The sequence below is a fragment of the Artemia franciscana genome, chromosome 2, assembly GCF_032884065.1.
Source record: "Artemia franciscana chromosome 2, ASM3288406v1, whole genome shotgun sequence".
In the NCBI taxonomy this organism is placed as follows: Eukaryota; Metazoa; Arthropoda; class Branchiopoda; order Anostraca; family Artemiidae; genus Artemia; species Artemia franciscana.
Window position 1 is genome coordinate 23,722,058 of NC_088864.1, and position 27,046 is coordinate 23,749,103.

Sequence of the window (27,046 nt, forward strand, 5' to 3'; positions counted from 1 at the left end):
CAACCAGCCAATGTCGAAAGACAACTATACAGAAATTTATTCAACTTTCTGCAACACAATAGTATCTGAGAGTAGATTAGGAATATCGCTATGAAAACAAAAGGATACTGTTGTGGATTCTAGAAGGCTTGGCATTTCAAGAAGAAGATATACCTTTGTGTGCATGATAAAAACAAATAACCTTAATAAGAAATATAAACCACAAGATAACGAATATTGATTTGCAATACAGTACAGACACTGGTAAAAAGAAATTATGTACAAAATCCATTTAAAATGTCGTTGGCCTGGATAGAACAAATATTTACTTTAAATGATATACAAAGTATTTTTGGACTTGAGTTTATCTATTGTCTTTGCTAACAAATGCAATTTTTTCACAGTTTATTAAACGGGTTAAAAACGGGACGCAAATTGTCTGATAATAAGAAAGAAAAAGCCAAATCCGTATTTTCAGTTTACTTCATTATCCAAAGACCATCCAGATTACGGAGTACGAGAAGCAGAAGGCGCAAGACATTAAGCAACCTATAACAAGCAATCACGGCAATTTATACAATTATTGGGGGGGGTTGTGTGTTATAGAATCTGTGTTGTTTTGTTGTATAATGTGTAATATTATGTAATCTGTGTTATCTTAAACTCCAGTACTGCAGCGTAGGATCAGAAATCAGCCATTAACGTCTCTGTAAGATTTTGCAGAAGCCTGTTAGTTTATTCCAGCTAAATCCATGAATAAACACAGCGTTCTTTTCCTTCTTTTTTTTTTCAAGGCTCAATACCTTCAGTTGAGGCTTCTGATCATGCAGTGATCATGCAGATTATACTTACACCCTTTTTATACTTACCAGGCTTTCACCTCCATAGATGATACCGGATTTCGGTGCAATACGGCACTTTACGACGGGGTTATAAAGACGATTTTTTCAAAAAGCACCTAGATATGATCAAGAGCTTTGAAAACACTCATTAAACATTTGTTCATGATGTTACTTTTACCTTACTATTTTTGCTATCAGGAAACAATTTACAAAAATTACCAAGGGGGCATGAAGGGGGAGCATCCAAAACGGAGGATTGTGAACTTCAAGCTGTAAGCTTTCAACAACGGAGATTGTGGTCCTATTCTTTTCATGTTTCCCAGCCTTTTCAATCTATAAACAGTGCCAAGAAGTGCCATTTAGGTGCCATATAGCACTTTATGGCAGCGTTATCAAAACAAATTAATAAAAAGCGCGTATATATAAATTAGCTTTCAAAGGAGTATTTAAACATCTCTATGATGATCCAGTGCCCCACTAGCAGCGAAGAAAAAAGAAGACGCGTCAGTGCTTCCCTAAAAAAAAGGTGATTTTCCTTGTTGTTCAAGGTGGGGGACTACATTTTTCTGAGCATTCTAATCCCAATAGTACACTTCCGATTTTCAATGGTTTCAATGGTGTCAACCCGACACCATTTTCAGAGTTCCGGGCTTAATTTCAAGATTCCCAAAAACTTCTTTTCACGATAACTTTACTATTAAGATTTATTGAAATCATATCATAATCTTAATTATATAATAATCTTAATAATATAATTAATAATCTTACCGTTCTTGAACCGGCTACAGATGGAACTTCTTTGTCACTAGACAGTTTTTTTATTGTTTTTTTTTTCAAAAAACTTTTATACTTCCGGCTACTACGGGCCGTGGTTCAATCTCTGCTGAGTTTCAGCTATTACTACAACCATGAAGACTCTTTGAGGGGGGGGGAGGGATCGGAAGAAAAAAAACAAGTAGTGCTGTTTGTGGAGAAACGTGATTCCCGAGGATTTTCAAGGTGAGGGGCTCCGAACCTCCGATTATGCCTTTTCGACTACAGTAATTTTTTGACTGTGTTTTCTATGTTCTGTCATGTTTGAGGGTATTAAGCCTCTTTTTATTGTGCCTTTTAAGGAGGTATTAAGCCTCCTCCGATTATGCCTTTTCAACAACAGCAATTTTTTAACTGTGTTTTTCATGTTCTGTCATGTTTGAGGGTATTAAGCCTCTTTTCGGCATTCTTAAAATATATCCCGTAAATGCTAATACAGATATGGTCAGAACCCAAAGAATATTCTGTAACTTATTTGCATAATTTACGTCATAATCTCCCCTTACGTAGCTGATTAACGTTATTTGATAAAGGGGATGCATAGGGAATCTAACTGCCTATAGTCAATTAGCTTTCAGTTAAAAAGACTTCTTTTTTACTATTTATTTTCTGAACATTTTTCAACTAATGCAGGTTCAGATTCGGCATCGTACATGGAAAATTAAAACAAAGTTCGCAAATTTTTTTTGGAAGATTTATTCCTTATATGAAGGGTTGCCCCCTTCTCATTATCTTACTCTTTAGGCTCAAGCTGTTAGATCTTTTCAAAAAAAACTTCCTATTCGAATTAAAAAGCCCCCATTTTTCAATAAACCCTTAAAAAATAGTGACACATTCAAACTTTAGCGTAAAAAGCAAGGTATTAAGGAGGGGGACACCCTTCATATATGGAGAGGGAAACCCTCCCCCTCACTGAAATCTCCTTCGGTGAAGTTTCATCCAACGTAAAGTAAACTTTTCCCCCGTCAAATTCCATCCTCATTGAGAATCCTCCCTGTAAAATTGCTTGCGGACGATCCAGCCTGAAAAATTCCTTAAACCAATGCTAAAGATCCAGCCTTAAAAAGACTTTAACCTATAATCGATTTCTCGATCACTCCAGAAATACCCCCTTCCGTGGAAATTATTTTCTAGAAATCAAAACATGCAGAAAATAGCCCCCAGACGATTCTGCCGGAACATCTCCACATGAAAAATTGGCAGAAACATGCCCTAAGCATCTCAACCTTTCTCCCATTATAGCCCTAGAAAGCGAGATTGAACTACACTTTTCGTAAAGCCTACTGTTTGATATACGGTCAGACAGCCGGGTACCCAGAACAATCCGTAGGCAATTTCCCTGGAAAACATATAGCTAATCTTCATCCGCGTTTCGGAGCGCCCATACTTCCGAGCCCATTTTAACCACTGTCATCACTGTAGCTTACAATATTCTAATATTGATTTGCTGACTTATTTTCCTATTCTTCAAAATTTTCTTTAACTGCAAAAAAATACCTTGAGTCTTAGCTATTCTACTTTTAACATCTTCACTACTCCCATCGTATTTACTAATAATACTACGAAGGTACGTAAAGCTTCCACCTGATCAATCTTTCCGTTACCAACCGTCACTTTTTCATCTTCACTTATTCCTAGCCTTAGTGACTTATTGTATCAGATTAACGACGCTTCTTGACTACTAAGGTCCCTGCGTCGGCCCTGCAGTAAATTGCTGCAACAGGATTCGATTTCTTGGTCCCGTATTACCAAGCTAAGGTCAAACCCACTGCGCCACCACAGGACTTTTACAGCAATAGTCAAGGAAAGCTTCCTTGCTAAATAAAAAAAAAAAAAAGTTCAAGATTGGATACATGAAAAAATATTCCTGCCGAGCTTTAGCTAAAATGTATTCCACATATTGTGACCATTCTGTCTTGTTTTTAAGTGGAATGTATTTGCTATTGTAAAAGAATGAGTTGCACCAAATCCGTATTGCTTATTTTAGACATTGCAAATGCTTACTGTACCTTCCCATTTCAAATCATAATAAACATAGTATTGAGAAGTATGGTGCTGTTAGAGTGCTGTATGTTTGTCTCATTAAGACAAACACAATTGTGTTTGTCTGTCATTAAGGTTCAAGTTATGTGTGTTTCTGTGCAGTTAATTTTTCTTCCTTTTTAGTGTAATTTACTCCGCTTGTTTTGTATAAAGGCGGGTTATAAATAGAATATTATTCAATTTGCTCACATTTTCACCTAGGATGCTTATGGCAAAATTTAAGTCCAGGAGATTTTTTCCTTCCTATTTGATTCCATTGTCTCCCATTGCCTTTCCTGTGCTTCTTAAGACAAAATGCATCAAAATGATCCATATAAATGGGAGTGCCATACAACGATAAAACCTCTACTGAAGCTCTGCTCTCAACAGAATCGAACGCTTGCTAATAATCTACAAAATTGAGGACTGTAACTTTGTCTACAACATCTCTCATTTTAAAAAGTATCATATTACTAAGTAATTTGCTATCTACAGGGACCAGACTAATGACTCGATAATTACTACACTCACTCTTACCACTTTTCTTATAAAGTGGTTTAATTAAGGAATTCCTAAAATCGCTAAAATCCCCTTTTTTCAAATGTTTTATTCATAATCTTCAGTAACTTATTTCTAACCTTAGAGCCACCGTATTTAAGAAACACATTTACCACAATATCAGCACCTAAAACCTTATTAATTTTTTATCCTTTTAGTACTGTCGCTAATTCTTCCTAACAAATCTTACTTCACATCTAAGGTTTAACAAACTTTTTCACTTTCTTCTATATCTTTTCTTGCAACTTTATCTCGGTTTAGCACATTCTCAAAATGTTCTGCCCATCACTCTTAAACTCTTTCCTTATCACAAATTGTGGCCCAGTTACTATATTTAGCTCGGACAAGTCCAGATTGACTACTCCCTCTCAATTTATTTTGACACACCAGTACATTATTTTACTAATATGTCGTCTAGCTGCATCTTCCAGATCCTCGACAATTTTATCCATGGCATCCATTTCACACCTCCTTAGTTCATATTTTAATGCTTTTTCCACTTTCTTTACATTCCTTTTGTTTTCTTATGACCTGTCACTCGGATAATTCTTGTACAGGCCCCTTCTCCTCTCTTTTAAACATAAAGCCTTCTCACTAATATTCTTAGCTGCAGTCCTAACTTTAACTTCACAAATTGTTTTCCTAAAATTATTCTATCCATCTTCCACCTTGTCAAATTTTTAACTCTTCAGTTTAGTATTCAACTGTTCCTGAAAAGTTTATCTCAAACTTTCATTCTGGAGTCTACCAACATCATAACTTCCCAGAAGGTAGTCACCCTTCCAAAATTTCAGCTTTCAATTAATCCTAGACACTACCACATGTTGATCTTTACTTTTAACATCAATGACAGCACTCCTATATACCCTAGTATCTGGTATTGATCCTGCTAATCTTCGGTTTACCATAATATAATCAATAAGATTTGTTGTCTTAGCATCACGTGAATACCGTTTAACTTATGGGCCATTTAATGATCAAACACCACATTGGTATACCTGCAAAATTGTAACAGTCTGTAGCCATTGCTGTTTCTTTTCCTACACCAAATTTAGGATTAAATTAATTTTTTTTTAACTGAAAGTAAGGAGAGATATTAAAACTTAAAACGAACAGAAATTATTCCGTGTATGAAAGGGTATGTCCCCTCCTCAATGTCCCGGTCCTTACGCTAAAGTATTTTATTGTTCTAAAAAGTAGAGTTGTCAGAAAGAGTCAAATTTTAGCGTAAAGAGCAGGGCGTTGAGGAGTAAAAAAATCCCTTCCCCTGCGGAAATAAAAAAAATACAATAAAATTCTCAAATCTGGAAAGCTTTATTTTCTACAGGGGGGGGTCTCCGGGGAGTATTTTCCGCGGGGACATTTTCCTCGAGTGGAGGTATTTTTCGAGGGATATTTTCCATGGGAGAGTGGGAGTATTTTCCGCGGTGGGGAGGGGGGGTTAAACGCCTAGAACCCTTCCCGGAAACCAGCACAGGATGGGGACCAACGCATCTTCCCAAGCCTACACCAAAGCGCTTATGCCGGCTTAGAACCGGACACCAAGAAGTCCCCTGGACTTCCATTATGAGTGGAGGCTTTACGCAATCCTAGGCCCATTCTTTGTCACAAAATGGTTTTCAGCACTTAACGATGCTCTTCTATTAACAAGAGTTGAAATCCTGCACAGACAGTCTGAAGCCTGTTACCTCTGACTCATTATATATTCATGCCTACAAATATTATGCTACTACGGGGAGGTAACCCATAGCAGATAGATTAGCTAGGAAGAGATTTTTCAGCCCGAAAACGCCCAACAAAACAGACCAAGCCCAGAAGAGTTAACCATTAGTCAGAATCCTGTGCAAATGATGTGTCGTTTATTTCAATACAGCAACCCCTTTATGAAATTAGATAAAAAAAAACATTTTTTAATCATAAGTAGGGATCTACATTGCAACTTTAAATAAAGAGACTTTTTCCATATATGAGGGGGCTTCCACCTTTTAAGCCCCTCTCTCTTTACGCTAAAGTTTTACTTCTTTCCCAATTGTTTAAAAAATACTTCATAAACATTGGGGGCTATTAATTACAATAAAAAGCTTTGAAAAAGCAATAGAGACATTAGTTTAATGAACAAGGGATTTAGGAGGGTGGAGCCCCACTCATATATCGACTAATTTTTGTCTTTTTCAATGTTGTTCTGTACTTTTAGTTGAGAAGACTTATTTTTTTTAAAGTTAAATTTTTGTTTTTTAATCAGATCATGCCAGAAAATTCGGCTCCCTCAAGGTGGTTTCCGGCACCATCCCCCCTCCCCACTCTGCACCTAGTGACACTCTTTCATAACAGGTAATTGAAAAGTAAAAGAAAAAAGCTTATTAATCATACTAAACGGACATTGTGTTTCAACCAGAATTGTTCGTCATTAAAACTAAAAGTAATTAAAATCTAACCTGTATTAGGCTGGACTCTTATTACCTGGATTTGGTTGGAGTAGCTGAAATACATTTGGTTTTCTTTTAGTGCGGGAGGGGAGGGGGATGACGAAAGGCATTATGAATTATGTAAATAAAAGACATTAACTTTACATGATAAGTGTTTTGAGTGATTTTGATATTGGCCATGAAATCTACAGGAAGTATAATATTACTCTAAATGAGTTATTAAGGAAAACGAAACATAGATATTTTAAAAACGAATTTCAAGCAAACGATGGGAACCCAGCTAAGACTGGGGAGGTCTTATCTGTGTTATATGGTCTGTTTTAGATCAATCTGTTCTAATTTATTAAATCAATCTCTTCTTAATTAGATCTAATCTGTATTAGATCAGCTATTGGGGAAAAGAAAGTGGCATTACCAGAGATGAGTGGGAATCGCGGTGCTAGTCAAATTACCGATGAAATGCCTCAGCACTTTTCTCAAGGTAAAGGTAAAGGATACGGCATTAGACTTTACAGTCCCTACCGGCGGTTTTTTTTTTAGCAATACTTGCATGGCCCTAGTGATACTAGTCTTTTTCTTCGGAGAACTAACCAGGAGGAGGTGACAGAAATTGTGAGTGAAATGCGAAATAGGGCCGCTAGAGCGGATGTGTTGTCTCTGAAAGTAGTGAAGTATGTTTTACCCGTGATATTGCCGTGTTACTTTGATTTAATGAATGGCTGTCTTAAAGAAGGAAAATTTCCCGATCAATTTAAACATGCCAGAGTAGTGCCATTGTATAAATGTGGTGAAGATTTCGGTTATTACAGACCTATTTCGCTACTCCCTATTCTTTCTTAAATTTTTGAAAAAACATTATATAAACGAATTGGCTGAGTTCTTGAAGAAAACAAATTTCTTTTATGTAAACCAATTTGGTTTCAGAAAGGATACTCTACGGAGCGTTCAGTTCCGTATTTGACATCTATGATTATTGGTGCTTTGGATGAGAAGTTGAAAGAGGCGACTACATTCATAGACATTTTGAAGGCGTTCGACACAGTGGACCATGTGATTCTTCTGAAAAAGTTGGACATGGTATTAGAGGAAATACTCTTAAAATTATTTCATCATATTTGAGTCACCGATCCATGTATGTGCAACTGAATGATATTAAATCAAGTGATAATTATGGTCGTTGTGGTGTTACCCAAGAGTCCCATCTCAGCCCTCAATTCTTCTCAATATACATTAATGACATCCATCAAGCAACCTGTGATTTGACAACGAATGTTGGAAGTGGATAAGAAACGAATAAACCTAGGAAATCTCTTGTACTGTTTGCTGATGATACGAATTTTCCAGCTGCGGAGCGCACCGAAACAAAGCTTTTAAGGACACTGAGTAATGATATGGAGAAAAAGTAAAGAAATGGATAAGGCAAAATAAGCTGAAAGCAAATCACAGCAAATCGCGTTTCGTTGTTTGGGACAGACTACCTTCATATTACCCTTGGTTACAAGAGCTTGCAGTAGGAGGCTCGACAATAAGACGTCAGAAGTCAGTGTGATACCTAGGTGTAATAACTGATGAAACATGAAACTTTTCAGAGCATGTACAGTGTAAATCGTCGAAAGTAGCAAGGAATATAGGTATGATAGGGAAGCTAAAGCATCAGCTTCCGAAGAAAGTTTTTCGGCTTTTATATGTTTCATTAGTCCATGCTTGTTTACTATACTGTTGTTCTGTTATGTTTGGAACATTTATATTCACCTGAAACCTTTGTGTGTTCTCCAGAATTCAACTGTGCGTGTTATTTATAAAATTGATAGACTTGCCTCAGTTAGAAATATTTATCCACGAATCCATATTTTACCGTTTTCAGGGCTGTGCTTACTTTATAATCTTCAACTAATGTATGATATCTGTGTATATAAAAATAAGTTGTTTGTCTATTGACTGACGTCATGTTTGTGTGTCGACTGACGTGATGTTTGTCGACTGACGTCATTATAAGGATTGAGCATTATTCCGTCATGAAGTTGTTTGTCGACTGACGTCATATTTGTCGACTGACGAAATTACAGACCGGGACACCGGGACACAAATAACGACCGAGACACCGGGACACAGGGAATATAATTGACGACCGGGACACTCAAAGAGAAATTACAGACTGGGACACCGGGACACAAATAACGACCGGGACACAGGGAATATAAATGACGACCAGGACACAGGGACACAACTACAACGGGGACGCCGGGGGGGCACAGGGGGGATATATAAATGACGACCGGGACACGGGGAATGTTCGATTAGCAATCACCATCAACAAAGCTCAAGGGCAATCATTAGAATAATGAGGTGTAGATCTGAATACGGATTGTTTTTCCCATGGACAATTGTAAGTTGCATGTTCAAGATTCGGTAAACCTGACAATCTATTTATATGCCCAGACAATGGGACAGCGAAGAATGTTGTATATTCACAAGTTTTACGTAGTTAAAAACATATATATATATATATATATATATATATATATATATATATATATATATATATATATATATATATATATATTCACAGGTGGAACACAGGGACACAACTACAATGGCGCGTAACGACTTACGCGCGTGGGGGGCTTGGGGGAGGGGGCGCGAAGCGCCCCCACCAACTAGGTGTTGGGGTGGCACTTCGCGCCACCCCAACAGCTAGTAATTAATAATATTGCTCCAATGTGTCTTCGTCATATGTTTAAGACAGCTGCTAATGTCCAAGGGCATCTAACAAGACATGTTGGTATGCAAAGAAGGTCGATTAGAGTATTTGCGAAGTTAGCTTTCTCTACTCGTCATATTCTTCCAGTGCTGTGGTCTCAGACACCTCTTCTATTAAAACTTGAATTAAAATCAAGTAGTTGTGGGCATCAAGCCGTGGCTAATTGTAGAAAAAGCCAAGACATATAGTCCGAGTGAGTCAGATGCAAATCTGGCACAAGGCATTTTAGGACTGTATAAAAATGATATCAGTTAATACAGAAGTCTATCTATCATCCGTCCATACGTCATTCCTAGGGCAAAACCAAGGTAGTAATTAGGGATATTTTTGGAAGGTCTGGCTTTTGTGAGCAGTAGAGACAGCATTACCTGCAGGTTTATGAACTGTAATTTTTGTTTTCTTCTGAAGTAGTTCTATATGTCTAATATGTATTGTATATATTTTTTTTTTTTTGCTTTGTTGTGAATGGGAACCCAAATGCACTGACGTAAGTGGATGTAAGTTTTTTTTTCGAGTGGCAATGCAAGTCTAGGTTATTGGGCTTCGTGCTTTTTTGTTGATTTTTTGTAAATAAATTATGTCTTCATCGAAAAAAAAACCTTGTGGCAATTAAATTGTCCTCTTAGAACTATAAAATATTACATACAGATGCCTACTGGTACAGAAAGTAGCCCCGGAAAATTCCCCCACACGCAAAACTGAGCAGCTACAGAAAAAGTACAAAACAGGTACCTCAAAATGTCGATCAGATGTCCTAAGGAGAAACATGGGACTTGAGAAAAAGGACTAAAACTCTCAAATTCCAATCAAACAAGTATCCTCCGAAGTTTCTACGGCCACAAGGGGGGAGGTTAGTGATGAGGAAGGGGTACCCCTCAAATTCCGGATAAATTCCACCAATTTTTACTGTTTACCTTCAAAATAACGGAATACACCAGCAAAATTCCTGGAAATCAAGAGGGATTAGATACTATTGCCTACTTCAAAGTTTATACAACCACCCTTCCCATAAAAATCTTTTATCTTAACGAGTGGCAACTTGTATAGCTTACAGTCCATGTCCCGGGAGCTAGAAGTGGGGTTGTCAAACCTGGAGATATGGTTATTTGACCTTTGAATTATTTTGAACAAAATGGCTATCTCAAAATTTTGTTCGGATGCGTATGGAGAAAAAATGGCGAAGGTGGTGCCTTGTTGTCCTCCAGTCACTTTTGACTCTTAAAAAGAGCATAAGAACTTTTAGTCTGTAATCGAATGAGGCCCCCTCCGAAGTGTATACAACCACCCCTTCCATTTGAAGTGCCGTGGGGAAAAAACAATACATTGAACCTTATGGCTCTTTACTATAGGCAATGCTATAGCATTGCCTCTGACTTAAACAGGTGAGTAGAACTTTCAATTTCCCTTCTAATGAACATCCGAAATTACCAGGGGGAATTCTCTGGGGGGAGATTTTCACGGGTGATATTTTTCCGTAGGAGTTTACCCGGGGTATTTTCCATATGGGGAGGATTTTTCAGGGGGAAACGCCTAGACCCCCTATTGGCAAACCCTAACCCAAACCTAGAATCCCAAAACTTCATATTCTCTCATTTTGGACAGAAAGGAACGAAACAACACCCGGGCAGTATAACTATTAGAAGACAGCAATTTGTGCATTTAGTTGACACTCTGCCACAGCAGTCGAGCTTCATATTCTTTTATTTAAAATATAAAAAAATCGGGAAAACCCCTGGGTACCATAACTTTTCAAGAAAACTTTTTAGATACCTTGCGTCTGTCTAGTCGCGTGTAGCTTACAATTTTGCTTTTAGCTTTTAACCTTGTGTGGGCTGGATACTCTATAGCTAGATAATTTCATTATTTTTCCTCTTGTAAAGCTAGAATTTCTCAGACATCGTATTGGAACTTTAATAACAATTAAACATAAAAATGTCGTGGCATGTAACAACATTCATTTGTTGGTTGCATGCTTTCTGCAAATTAAGAATTCCAAAAATTTCGGAATACGTCTAAGAACAGCTAAATATAATGATAATATGAATGATTACCACTTAACATCTGGGACCATTCCTGGAAAATGGTCCCTGAAGAATCCTGAGTCGAAACATCCCCGTGCGTAAAATATTGGTGGTGGGGCAAGGGACTTCAATTTTACAGATTATAGATCCCTGAGTGATTCTGAGTTCAACAAGGTACAATATGTCAATCTTTTTTATTATAGGTGTATCCATGACGCCCTTTCTTTAACTGACAATTTGTCTACTTTTACGCTCTTCCCCCGGGGACTACCATCATACTATGCGTCACCTTCAGAGGGATATTTTGTAAGGTTGTCAACCATTTCTTGTTCAATGTTTGACTTCGGATTCAAATATGACTTGTCGTGGAGCCACGTGTGTGCCCAGGTCACCAAGAATGACAAAGAGCCTGCCAGCCTATTCTGTCCCTTTAAAAGGCAACAGATCTTAGGCATTGCTATTAACTGAGTTCCCACTTGTGGAGATGGGGGAACGCGGTGTAGCGTAGTGGAGTGTGGTGTGGCGCAAAGATTGCACTTAGAGGGGAGGGTTATACTTGGTGGCAGAGATGGACCCACCCTCGTCAAAAATATTGATCAGATATACAAAAAAAAAACTCCCCGCACTCGTCCTTTTTACAAGGCTTTTTGACTTCCATAAACTACCAAAAAACGGGATTTTCATCGTTTTTTAGCTGGTCAAACTAGTCTTAAATAACTTTCACTTTATTTACACCAATGTTTGTCGCTATTGAATTATTAAACTTGCAATAGACAATTTTGCTAAAAGACAAGAGCGAATTAAGAAAATATATAGCATTCCAAACTAATTCGGTAGTCATTCTGCGGCACACTATAAATATACATAAGGATATATATTTGTATACAATTCTTATACTGTGTTCTGCATTACTTTTAGTTTCTTTTTTTTGTTCGTTTTTTCATAGCAGAGTATTGCATACTGAACTATTTCAGTTTTGGAAAAAAAAGCGAAAGTGAATTGTTTTAAAATGAAGAAACACGAGCCCCATCCCTATTTAAGACATCGCCAGACGTCGAATATAATGAAATTTTCAATAAGCATAGTCAAACATAATCGGAGTGTTTTGATTCGAGAAGGGGTGGATCTTCACTTTTTCGGACAGAAGCAGATAAGTCTCTGGCACGAGTTTGAGTTTAGGTTAGATCATTTGCCATTTTTTTTAGTAATAGTAGCCAAATAATTTATTTTCAGACCCACAAACTAAATCAATCGGTAGCACACCAAAAGCGTCACGTGCAATAGAGGAAACCAAAATCAATAGGAATCGACCGAGCCCATTAATGAGGCCATAATTGTATAATCATTATCGAAAAATGCTTATAAATAGATAAATTTTGGAACCACTGTTATTTCTGGCTCAAACTTTGCAATTCAACGAATCTTAGCCCTGGTGCACTGCTACAGCAAATTGACTATAGTGACTTTTTTTACTTATCAGTTTTGTTAATTGAAAAAACAAAGATAAGATGGAACTCTCTCAAGAATACCAGGCAAATCAGATTAATAATAGAACCCGCGCTGTCTCGAGTTGCCTCCCTGTCTCCTTTGTATTTATGCATATCGATATGTATATATCGATTTTTGTATATCGTTTCTTGTTTAATAAAGTCAAGAAAAAAAGCATAAAAACATGAATGTACATCATGAAACATTTGCTATTAAATACTGCTAATACAACTACTAACAACCCACCACAGCATCAAGCCACCTAACGTCAACAGAGCTACGCAAGCTATTCCATCCCGATCTATTCAAAACCTCGCTCTTTACATCCTCCTAGGAAGCTCCGATTTCCCTTAACACATCCTCCCCAACCGAGGACGTGTTTCCTTGCGACATCCTCCTACCTTAACCAAGGACGATTTGCAATCCGTTTAGCCCTAGACGGTTGGCCAAGGAGGACGATCTATGGTAATCTGTCATCCTTCATCCGCAGAACGTGTCCTAGCCATCTCAGCCTTTCTAGGGCTAGAAAGCGGGACTGAACCACACCTTTCGAACAGCCTACTTTTTGAAATACAGTCAGTCAGTCAGGTACCCTAAACAATCCGACTATTGGTAGAAATACAATTGGTAGAAAATATGCATTACGGTATTTCTACAATTGGTAGAAATAATACATAATCCAGCTTTGTTCTTTTCTTTAATTTGATGGGAGGGGAGTAGTCTGCTGGTCAAACATAAAGAAAGCTTGGCAGCTTCTTTAGGGAGCGTCATTCACGAGCTTGCTAGCAAAGATGGCTTAACTTTTCATCTAATATTCGCAACGAGCGGACAGCTGCCAGACCGATGTTCGCAAAAAGACAAGAATTGGCTTGACGGAAGGCGAATCCTGGCTATTAATGGAAAGTATTTCTCGCTAGTGGCTCAGCCAAAGTCAAATTACTAAAATCAGAGCTTGAAAAAGCCTAGAGATTTCATTGTTTTCTTTATTTTATATATTAATACCTTCATAAAACGAATAGTATTTTGAAAGACTTTGCAGAACAGTAGCTTTTATTCAATTAATAATACCAGTTTACTGCAACAAGTTAATTAGGAAATGGAAGCGGTCGACTTTTAAATATCTTGGTTTTCAGCTGATATTCGTAAGAATTTTCATTAGCTGGTCTTATTTGCCAGCTTCACTTTCAATCAGATATTCGCGAGTTGCGCTTTTTAACCATCAAGACATGGCTTATAGCAAATTACTACCTTAGCTTATTTTTAAATTTCGAAGAACTAAAAAGATAGGTACGGAATATGCTTATACTACGCAAAAAATGAAATAAATATAGTATCACAAAAGAAAGTACGTACCTTGCAATAAACCTTTGCTAAAAACCAAGCAGTATTGGGTAGACAGCCGTGGGGTATTTTAAAACAAAGGTTTGATAAGAGATTTAGCCACTGGAAGGCCATTTGATTGCAGGAGAGAAAAATATAAATAGTTTCACGTTTATCTAAACAGAGGACAAGTTGGATATCGTTGTTTTTTCCCAGCTTCAGAGATATCACTTTCCGTGTTTGTTCAATCCGTTTCAAGCTTTTGGAATCAGAGAAGTTTAAGTGAGTTGAATTGACAGTGAGTTTCATTAATGATGAGCTTTTTTTATCAACACTTTTTCCTACGTAAACCAAACCTTCGCTAAACTCACCAGATACTTTGATTGTCTCATCATGTTCAATACTTATTGATTGTTTTAACGGAGACACTTTAAAAGAGGAAAGTCGCTTTATTTTTTCACTGATTTTAGTCATCTTCTTTTCGTTTCTAGAAACAGTAGATTCACTAAATATGAGGGATGGATCACTCATAACTGACTCTTGGTCAACTCTTACTGACGAAGCATCTGAGGAAGACATCCCTTCGCTTTTTCCACTTAGGGAAGCTTCGTCACCTCCTTGCAAACTTGGGCTTGAAGAAATATTACTGTCTTCATTATCATTACTTTTGTTTGGCTTGAACGACATATTTGAAAAGGAAATGCCTTTATTTTTCTTACCATTTTTATTTTTCTTGTTTCTGACAGGAATAGGATTCACAAAAATCGAGGACGGATCAGCAGTGATAATCTCTCCATGGGCTCTAATCGACGAAATTTCTAAGGAAGACGCATCATCACTATTTGACACTTCATCTTCCCCAGACAAACTAGGACCTGGATTAACACCAACTTCGTCAATAACAGGAAAATCAGTCATAAGACCTTCATCAGACAACGAGGATTGCTTTAAACAGGTGTTTGGAGGCTGGCTACATGAATCAGCTATAATTTCAAAAGGATCAACGACATTAGGTCTTTCTGGTTGACAAGATGTCTCATCGGTATCTGATGATGTAGTAAAGCAATAGAAAAGAGGATCGAATTCCTCCAAAACTGTTGCAACGTCTTCAGTTCCTTTCTCTTTCCCTCCTGCATTTCCAGTCCGACTATCATTAAAATTGGTATCAATAGGCTCAGCTAAAATAAAGTTCTCATAAACACCGAGAGGTTTGTTTCTTTTAATGTGTTGTTTCTTTGTATTGCTAGAAGATTCAAGCGCAATACCTAAAGCACTCTCATTGCCCAAAGAAAGACTAAGTTCACTAAGAGCTAAGTCTTTAACTTCCACCAATTTGGACTCAAGGAAATTTGTTTCCAATTCAGGAAACCATGACTCTTTATTTTTAATCGATCTTTCAGATATCTTAGGCACCTTTGGATTATATTTGTTCATTTCTTCAAACTTTTCTTGAAGAGGAGAAAGAAGTTCAGAAAAACATTGACTTTTTTGGGGATAGCCTCCCAAGGAACTATCGTCAGATGGTGTTCTATGCACCTTAGAACTAGAAACGTTTTTGTTTTCAACCTCTGAATGACAGTGTTCAATTACGTCTGTCAATCTAGGTGAAATTTCAGGCAGTTTAAGATTATATTCATTTTTTTCTTCAGGATTTGGTTGAAGAGGGGCAGCTATGGTTGCGCATGATGTATTTTTTCTAACAGCATCGACCGGAACATCAAATAGATTATCAATTTGATTAAATTCCGAAGAATCCTCTTCACTACTTGATCCTGAGCAATGTCTGACTAAAGAACTACTGACATTACTGGTGCAAAAAGGATTTGTCCTATTTCCCACAATTTCACTTTTAGAATCGTCTGTCAGTACACACGAAAAGGGATCTTCAAATAGGTTAAAATTATTAGCCAAATTATCTGAACTAATAGGAAGATCTTGTGAACTCTTCCATAGGATATTTAACTCGTTTTTTTCCTTGTATTCTTCCTTAGGGGCAATCAGAGTACTAAATGTACGAACAGGCACTGGTGGTAAGTTAGTAAAAGTATTCACTCTAGGATACAAACTTTTCGGTCTTTCGGGAACTGGGGGCAGGTATGACTCACTTTGAGGCTTTTGATTATCATTACATGACAAGTAGTTCAAGGACATATTTTCATAATTAGAGTTAATTTCTTTCCTAGTCCTTGCAGCTGGTACAGGTAGCTTTGTTCTTGCTGCAGGAATCGGAGCACCTTTATTAATGGGAATTGGTTGGTTTCTGCTATTTGAATTCATCTTGGAAATTATGGACAATGCCTAAATCAGCTATCTGAAAAACAAGCAAATTAACACATAGATGGATACAGACATAAGGAACTAACTTTTAAGGTGCAAATACATCCCAACTGAATTTTAGGCAGAGTGCGACTATGGGTTAGTAAAAAAATAAATTTATAAAAATGATGAAGTTTTGAAGTATAAGCAATACAGTCACAAAGCAATGTCAACAAGCCGATAAAAATCATATAGCCTACAGTATAATTATGATTTGCACTGTTATACATTCCTGTTACTAACACATTTCAAATAAAAAGCAAAAAACGGTGTTCATTATATATATTTTTTCCATTAATACTTGCAACAAATACAAATCAGATAACATGGTTTTACTTCAGCTGTAATTAATAATACTTACAATGAGCATTTTCATCAGTTGTAATCAAAAAGCTTATCATACCTTTCCCTTTCCATAAATATTTTTAAAATTATTTTAGTTCTATTTTTTATCTTAATTATTTGTTTTGTGTCCAGCTCCCTCCCTTGAAACTGATTTTAACTTAGACTGATATGAATTACACCAATTATGAAGTCTATTATTCGTCTGACCTGTTAGGTTCTAGGAAGATTTCCCAAGTGAAATAGAATCTCCGAGACATTGTGCCAGTAAAGACTGAACTCACGGAAGATTACAATCACAATAAATTAAACCCATATAAAATGTTCAGGATTGATAGTTTGAGGGCCGCAACTGATAGTCACACTTACTCAGAGACGAAATTCCCACACTAAACACATTCACAGTCATATCCAATCACACTCATTTAGGCTTTAAAGATATTAAATATAAAAAAAACTTTTTTAACTGCAAGTAAGGAGCAACATTAAAACTTAAAACTAACAGAAATTATTCCGTATATGAAAGGGGTTATCCTGTCCTCAATGTCCCCTTCTTTACACTAAAGTTTGACTCTTTCTCACAACTCTACTTTTTAAAACAATAAAAAACTTGGAGAACCCTACTGTAGAGGTTAGACGAAAGACCACACTGCCTTCCCATAATAAACAAACACAAAATAGAATGAATAGGTCTTTCCAAGACAGTGAAAATCAACATATATATAAATATATATATATATATATATATATATATATATATATATATATATATATATATATATATAATATATATATATATATATATATATATATATATATATATATATATATATATATATATATATATATATATATATTAAAAAGTAGAGTTCAGAGAAAGAGTCAAACTTTAGCGTAAAGAGCGGGGCGTTGAGGAGGAAAAGCCCTTTTCATATATGGAGTAATTTCTGTTCATTTTAAGTTTTAATGTCGCTCCTTACTTTCAGTTAAAAAAAAACTTTTTTTTATTTAATTTATATATATAAACTTACCTTAAAATGTGAGAATTAAAGCTAATAATGTTTTTTTTTTTAAACAGCCCTAGCATCCTTACTTCAATGAAGTTCAACCAGGACTGATAAATAGAATGAAGTGAGATGATAAATTCATTCAAACAAAACAGAATAAAATGATTAGATGCAAGTTTTCAAAGCTAACCTTGCGTTTTTTGCGGCCTTCCTCAAAGGTCTTTTTGTAACTGGTTCAATACCACTATAAATTGGTTTAGTAAAATATTTTGTTAGATCGTTTTTAATGAAGTTTAAGTACAAAGAATTTAGTGAGTACTCCCCCAAGTCCCTATTCAAAGAAATATTACTGTTTATTTTGAGGCTAATTTCGATTGATTCCCGAACCACCTGTTTTATCCCCAAATCATTACTAATGACTGAAGATTTTTCAAAAAGTATTTTGTGGGAGGGATTATTAAATATATGCCAACCTAAAGCAGAATCAAAGGAGTTATTAGAACTGTTTGAAATTGATGCCTTGTCTATGTCTTTTTTATGCTGGTGTAGGCGTTTTTCTAGATTCTGTTGAGTCCTGCCAACATAGTAATTTCCACAGTTGCAAAGTATTTGATAGACCCCACTTTGGCGAGTAACTGGGGTTTTATGTTTACCAGAATTTAAGACATTAATGATTTTAAAATTAATAGTAAAAACTAAAATACAGATTATTTTTTGTGCAAAAATTTTTTAATTTTATTGTCATTTTTGGGATATACAAAAGATAGAAAATATTTGAGGGCTTATCAATAGCATCACATTGTGACATATCTTCGATTTTATGGGAATGTCTTTTCAGTCTACAGTTAATTATCTTATTGACAAAAGGAATGGGGCATCCTTTACCAAAAAGAATCCATTAACAAAAGGAATGGGCATCCATTACCAAAAAGAATATCTCTGATAAAATTTATTTCTGCGTTTATATAGTCATAATCAAGTTATCAAGAATATCCCTACTACTATTAAAGTGACTAGTGCCACAAATATTAATCATACCACAAATACTCTTGATGTCTTCCACAACCAATTCACAAGGACATGATATACTTTTTTCAATGCATGGTCTAACAGCAACCATCTAGGAAATTTAAATTTTAATAATTTAGCATTATTTAAACGGCTAAATTTAATTAACAGTAAATGTTTGTAACTAAAGAAATTTTTAAATGTATTCTACTAATTAATAGTTAATTAATAACTAAACAGTCAAACAGTATTTCTTGCCCCCTGATTGTTACACCCTGTTGAAATCTATAATAGAAGGATTAATAATGCACAAAACTATCACGCCTCAGGTAGAGGCCTGAACCCTTTGCTCCATCCAACCTTGCAAGTATAGATATATCACACCATTTAGGAATGTGGATCATTTAGGGATCACTTTGGGATTTAAATATTTCATCACTTATAATTAATTTATAAGTAAACGGAAGCAATTAGATTTAAATCAAAGAAAATAACTTGAATCAACATCAATTTATCCATTGCTATTGATTTTTATCAAATATAAGAGGAATACTGAAGAAAATACTTTGAATTTCTGCCAACAAGTTAATGGTAACCGTTTTGTCAGACTCTAAAGGAGTTCTATTATTAGGCTTCTTCTAAGGCCGGGAAATTATCATAGAAACCAATCATGTAAAAGTTTACAGGAAAAACGCAATCAGAATTAGCTAAAGTACATCCAGAAAAGCGCAATAGTGAAATATTTTTAAATTATGAAAATACCCCAGTGCACTCTGCAAGCATCACAAAAGAAGTTTTCAAGAATTTTGGTTGGAACTGTTGCCTAATCCACTCACCCAGTCCCGACCTCATCTGACCTTATCTTAGGGATACTCTCAAAACTCAAAAGAACAGTTGAAAGGTGTCTGTTTTGGTGATAATAATAAAGCAAAACACACAGCAAAACATAGCTCAAAAGAATTTATCCATATTCCTTCATATATGGTTTTAAAAAATAGAAGCACCACCTGGAAAAGTGCATCAACTTTGTTGGAAGTTATGTTGAAAATAGATCCACTGTAATAGAAAAACCAGAGCTAAGAGCTCATATGGCACTTGTGACGAGGCCAGAAGAGCTAAGAGCCAAGAGCTCATACGGTATGAACTCTAACAAAATTCTAAGAGTCAATAGATTGATTTAAAAGGAAAATCAGAGGCTTAATGCCGGTCGGGATTTAAAATAAGAGCTCTGAGTCATAATGTCCTTCTAAATACCAAAATTCATTAAGATCCGATCACCCACTCGTAAGTTATAAATACCTCATTTTTTTTAATTTTTCCTCTCCTTTTAGCCCCCAGATGGTCGAATCTGGGAAAACGACTTTATCAAGTCAATTTCTGCAGCTCCCTGACACGCCTACCAATTTTCATCGTCCTAGCACGTCCAGAAGCACCAAACTCGCGAAAGCACTGAACCCTCCCCCCAACTCCCCCAAAGAGAGCGAATCCAGTATGGCTACGTCAATCACGTATCTACGACATTTGCTTATTCTATCCACCAAGCTTCATCTCGATTCCTCCACTCTAAGTGTTTTCCAAGATTTCCGATTTCCCCCTCCAACTCCCCCCAATGTCAACAGATCTGGTCGGGATTTGAAATAAGAGCTCTGAGACATGAATTCCTTCTAAATATCAAATTTCACTAAGATCTGGTCATCCGTTCTTAAGTTTAAAATACCTCAATTTTTCTAATTTTTCCAAACTAACACCCCCAGCTCCTCTAAAGAGAACGGATCCGTTCCAATTATGTCAATCACGTATCTAGAACTTGTGCTTATTCTTCCCATCAAATTTCATCCGATCTCTCCACTCTAAACGTTTTCCATGATTTATGTTTCCCTCCTCCAACCCCCTATGTCCCCGGATCCAATTCGAGTCGAAAATGGATCATCTGAGACATCAGATCCTTCTATATATCAAGTTTCATTAAGATCCGATCACCTATTCGTAATATAAAAATACCCCAATTTTCACGCTTTCCAAGATTCCGGTTTCCCCCTCCAACTCCCCCAATGTCACAGGATCTGGTCAGGATTTAAAATACGAGCTTTAAAGCACAAGATCCTTCTAAATATCAAATTTCATTAAGATCTGATCACCTGTTCGTGAGTTACAAATACCTCATTTTTCCAAATTACCCCCCCCCCCCTCAAACTCCATCAAAGAGAGCGGATCTGGTCCAGTTATGTTAGTCACGTATCTTAGACTTGTTTTTATTCTTCCCATCCAGTTTCATCCTGATCCCTCTGCTTTAAGTATTTTCTAAGATTTCCGCCCCCCAATGACGCTGGATCCAGTTGAGACTTAAAATAAGGGATCTAAGTTACGAGGTCCTTCTAAATACGAAGTTTCATGAAGATCCGATCACTCCTTCGACAGTTTAAGATACCTCATTTTTTCTAATTTTTAGAATTACCCCCCCACCCAATTCTCCCAAATACAGCGGATCTGTTCCAATTATTTCAATCATGTATCTAAGACTTCTGCTTATTTTTCCCACCAAGTTTCATCCCAATCCCTCCACTCTAAGCGTTTTCCATGATTTTAGGTCCACCCCCCAAACTCCCCCTAATGTCACCAGATCCGGTCAGGATTTAAAATAAGAGCTTTGAGACACGATACCCTTCTAAATGTCAAATTTCCTTAAGATCTGATCACCCATTCGTTAAGTTAAAAATACCTCATTTTTCTAATTTTTCTGAATTAACCCTCCCTCCCCAACTATCCCAATGAGAGCGGATCCGTTCTGGTTATGTCAATCATGTATCTAGGACTTGTGCTTATTTTTCCCGCCAAGTTTCATCCCAATCCCTCCGCTCTAAGTGTTTTCCAAGATTTTAGGTTTCCCCCTCCCAACTCTCCCCCAATGTCACCAGATCCGGTCGAGATTTAACATAAGAGCTCTGAGACACGATATCCTTCCAAACATCAAATTCCGTTAAGATCTGATCAACCGTTCGCAAGTTAAAAATACTTCACTTTTTCTATTATTTTCCAAATTAACCAACCCCCCACTTCCCCCATATGGTCAAATCGGGAAAACGACTGTTTCTAATTTAATCTGGTCCGGTCCCTGATACGCCTGCCAAATTTCATAGTCCTAGTTTACCTGGAAGTGCCTAAAGTAGCAAAACTGGGACCAACAGACAGACAGACAGACCAACAGAATTTGCAATTCCTATATGTCACTTGGTTAATACCAAGTGCCATAATTATTAAAGAGTAAAAATATTCCACGAGTTTTTTTTAATTCCCCTCCTATTTTAATACTATTTACAATTTCAATCAATTATTGACTTTAGATAACAATTAAATACTTGTTTTGTTCTTTAGTTTCATTCTGTTACATGTCATTAAAACCAGAATGAAGCAATTATTGAAAGTTTCCATAGTTGAAGGACTGCTCATAGGTTTATGCCCCCTTCCTCCCCACATTATGCAGGAGATGTGACAGAAGAGTAAAGAGAATAATTTTTTGTTTGAAAAGTTTTCACTCTTTTTTAAATATTAATTAAAAAACTTTCCAAAAACGATGTTTTTCAAAGAAAAGTATAGGCCATATTAAACTTTTGATCAGCAGGCTATTACCCCTCAAACCCCCAAATTCCAAGGCTGGCACATGTATCTGGCAAAACACTGACAAAATAATTAACTCTCCTGAAAGCTAGGATAAAAATAAAAATGTATCTAGCATAATACTGACAAAATAATCAGCCCCTTAGACTTCAAGGAGTAGATGGGATGTGAGGAATTTGCCAACTCCTGAGTTATTGTTATTTGACTTTTGGAGTATTTTGAACAAAATGGCTATTTAAAAATTTTGATTGGATACATTTGGAAAAAAGGGGATGGGGTTGGTTACCCTATAATCACTTTTGACTCTTAAAAAGAGCACTATAACTTTCAATTTCCAATCGAATGAGCCCCCTCTAAAGTTGATATGACCATCCCTTCCAAAAAAACCTTATATGAACAATTGGCAACTACCATAACTTACAGCCCTTGCCCCAAAGGCTGAGAAATGAAACTTTTTCATTTGAAATCAAACGAACCTTCTCTGCATTCTATACAAACACTTTTTCCTTAAAATCGCATATATTAACAATGGACAGGTTGCATAACTTACAGCCCTGACCTTGGAGGTTGCAGGGGTTAATTCAGCCCCAGAGGCATAGTTGTTTGACCTTTGGACTATTTTGAACAGTACGGCTATCATACAATTTTGATTGGATGCATTTGAGGAAAAGAGGGCATGTGGGGGCTAGTTACCCTCTGATTACTTTTGGCTCTTAGAAATGACACTAGAACTTCTGATTTTCAATTAAATGAGGTCTCTTCAAAATTTATACAACCATGCCTGCTATATAAAGCACTTCTGGGGAACAAAAAATAAATAATATACGCGGAAGCTATTTAAGATTTATTCATCTATAATTGTGTTGCAAGACAAACACTTTTGTATTTTTTTTTTCCTAGCACCCTGATTTCAGCTTATTCCTAGAAAGTGGTAAGGGTCTAACCTCTGCGGTTTTTACAGAAAGTGTGGACCTTAGGCTGGATTGATGAATATGACTTTGCATATTGGAAAGCTTTGCAGAACTCTTGCCTGGGGCCAAAAATTTATTGTTTCTACCCATTTCTGTTCATGATTTCAGCTGAGTTTATCATTTGGTTTTTTGCACTTGGGATTGTGGTAGAGAAAGGGTATCAGATGTACCTCTTACTCTTTAAAAGTTCTCTCTTTGCTAAAGAAATTAGAGTTTATCCTTTGCTCCTTACTAAGTGATGACATTAGAAACTTGGCCTACAGCAAAAAAGTCAACTTTTGAACTAAGAAAGATATATATTTTTTACAGCAGTCCATAGCTCTTGATGAGCTGATTAAAGTATATGTCATCCATTTTCTGGTAGAAAAATTCCTTCATGAGATATATCAGTTTGAAAGTTTAAAGGGGTTGACAACTTCAGTAGTAAGGTACATACTGAAACCAAAAATAGGTCAATACAGATATGGTATCAGAAGTGCCTCTTAAACTTTAAAAGTTCTCTCATTGCTAAAGGAATTAGAATTTATCCTTTCCTACTAATGTGATGACATTAGAAACTTGGCCTACTGCAAAAAAGTCAACTTTTGAACTACCTCTGCGGTTTTTACAGAAAGTGTGGACCTTAGGCTGGATTGATGAATATGACTTTGCATATTGGAAAGCTTTGCAGAACTCTTGCCTGGGGCCAAAAATTTATTGTTTCTACCCATTTCTGTTCATGATTTCAGCTGAGTTTATCATTTGTTTTTTTGTGATGACATTAGAAACTTGGTCTACTGCAAAAAAGTCAACTTTTGAACTAAGACAGATAGATTTTTTTGACAGCAGTTGATAGCTATTGGTAAGATGCTCAAAGCATATATCATCCACTTTTTGGTAGAAAAATTTCTTCATGAAATATACCAGTTTGAAAGTTTAAAGGGGTTGACAACTTCAGTAGTAAGGTACAAATTGAAACCAAAAATAGGCCAATACCAATTGTGAGACATATAGGGGTTTTAAGTTGCTGTACCTATTATTTGTTTCCAGTTTATTTGATGGTAAGACCAATTTGGTTCTAGTGGTAAGACATGTAAGGGACTTGTAAGTAATAACTGGCTGTTAGGCTACAATCATCTTCAGCAATGAGGGGTTTGCAACTTTTGCTAGTTGCAATTAGGAGTTTGCAACTTTTGCAAGTTGGTGTACCTAGTATTTACTTTAAGATCCTTACAGATTATCACAACACTTTAGTTGATGAAGCCAAACAAAGGTTGCTGCAACACCTCATGTTGCCTATACAATGTAGATCTAGTTGCATCTGTTATCTTTATGTTTGCTATGATCATTAATTTTAATTCCTGTTGGTTTTAGTTTGATTTATTCTTTAATAGTAATTTCTGGTTGCTTTGAGTTTCAGCTATAACAGGAATTAATTTATGTTGGTCTTGAGTTTAATATGACTTTTCTTTTTCTTGAAAATTTTCTGTATGCAATGTTTTTGCAATTGATTTTTGTTTGTTTTTATTATCAAAGTTTTATATTTGTTTATAAAATAAATAGTTGTATAATTTTTCATATCTTAGACATAAGAATTAGAATATATGACTATAATTTATTAGCTACCTGTTGAATTGTATTTTCATATAACCTTATTTCTGCTGGTTTCAAGTTTAACATGGCTCTTTGCTTTTCTTAGAAAAACATCTTTTTATGTGAATTTTTTTGTATTAATTTCAGTTAGTTTTTATTACCAAAGTTATTTATTGGTTTATAAAATGGATTTTTCTACTGTTTCACATCTTAAACTTAAGCAACACTTATAAGAATTATAGCTTACAACCTTTGCCACTAGGCTCTAAGGGTTTGTGTCAATCCTAGAGACATTGCTACATGATCTTAGGAGAATTCAGAACAAAACACAGTTGTCTCAAAATCTTGACTAGATGCACAATGTACAAGGTAATAAGTTACTTTTTAGTGCTCAAAATGGGATTTGGTATAAGTGTAGATTTGGAACTATTGAGAAGGAAACACAGTAAACTTCTGAAAACTATTTTTTTTTAAACCTAAAATACTAACTTACAACATTCCTAAAAGTGCTTTGCTTTACTTTACCCTCTAATCCCCTAAATATTCAAATATATAACCTAAATTATATAATTTATATACATTTTTCAGTACATCACTCTTTTGCTTCAACTTAATAGCCTACCTGTAAATTGAATCAAAATTGACAAAATCAAGAAACAAAAATAAATGGGAAATTTATTATTTGGGCTATATATTTGTGCATTAGAAGGATTGGGGGGTAATTTAAAGCAAAGTGGGCTACTTTTAAGAATAATCTAAGTATTTTTAAGATTTTAAGTTGCTTTAAAAATTTTATTCTTCTCAACAGCCTCAACTGTACACTGATACCTGGAATTCACCACAGAAGCAATTATTGAATTTGGAAAGAGTATAAAAGAGGCATCAAGTGATGTAAGCTAGGCCTATTCACTTTCTTCTAAACAAAATTGTAGGCTGTGAAAAAGTTGAAATTTACCCTTTACTTTTAGCTCATTAACATGTTTCCCTCAGAGGAGCCATATCTCTCTGTTATTACTGATTAGGCTAGTTCAAAGAGAGAAAAATAGGCCTATGCCTAAACTAGAAGTTGAAGAACCAACATTAATAAATAAAAGCCAAATAGGCACATAATAAATCACTGCTGTAGCATTTTCATCCCAGAGAATTCCTCCCCCAAGGAGCCGATATATCCCTTGCCAATACACAAAACTTCGCTTTTTTTTGGATTAACTTGTCAAATTTTTTGACATTACACTTTGAACCAAATATTGATATGAAATTAGCCTCAAAAAACCATAAAAAGCAAACTCTTCACCAACAAGATTTATAAATTACATACCACAAAACATCAATGCATCAAAAGGCCTTCAAATACCCTTAAACAAAATCCTTCCCAACCTTAAACTTGAGAAGCACTTTCTTTTTTCAAAACTGTTGCTTAGTTTGTTACGCAAAAATAATAGACATCTAAACTGGTTAATTATAGGTAGCGCTAAATAAGCATTTAAATAGTCTTCACGTCAACTGTAGGCAATAAATGAAGCAGTTATTTCGAATTATATAATTTGACTTATTTTTACTTTTTTTACAGTTTTACTTTTATGTATCATATATTTGAATGTAAATTTTAATAGTGCCTGCAATTTTGTAGAAGTAGCAGTAACCAAATAACGATGCTTCTTGACTGCTAAGATCTCTGCGTCGGCCCTGCTGTGTGTTGCTATAGCGGGGTTCTAAATCTCCGGCTTTTGTGCTACCAAGCTAAGGTCAAACCCGCTACGCCACTACAGGACACCTAGAGTTTTAGTCCTTATCACATTCTAGTTTTAAATATCTGCTGTCTTGTAGAAGAGATGACGAGAGTAACACTCTTTCTGCAACTCATAAACTAAGGAATTGCCCTGGTCGTCTTCAGGAAAGTCTTCAATGAGATCATGCTTTTGATATTTTTGATTACAAAAATGATTTTTAAAAAGGGGAGGTATTGTGAAATTAAAAAAAAACTT

The 27,046-nt window shown here is 35.9% G+C and overlaps 1 protein-coding gene across 1 annotated transcript in view; it reads right to left on the reverse strand.

Annotated features, from left to right (window-relative positions):
• Nucleotides 1-26,480, reverse strand: part of LOC136039033 (uncharacterized) — a 72,824-nt gene extending 46,344 nt beyond the window's left edge. Inside the window, exons 1-2 of the mRNA XM_065722535.1 lie at nucleotides 26,380-26,480; nucleotides 14,264-16,541 (exon numbers count right to left, since the gene is read on the reverse strand). Coding sequence (XP_065578607.1) covers nucleotides 14,264-16,507 — 2,244 coding nt within the window. The 5' untranslated portion in view covers nucleotides 16,508-16,541; nucleotides 26,380-26,480. The remainder of the gene's footprint in view (nucleotides 1-14,263; nucleotides 16,542-26,379) is intronic.
• Between the last annotated feature and the right edge of the window lie 566 nt (nucleotides 26,481-27,046).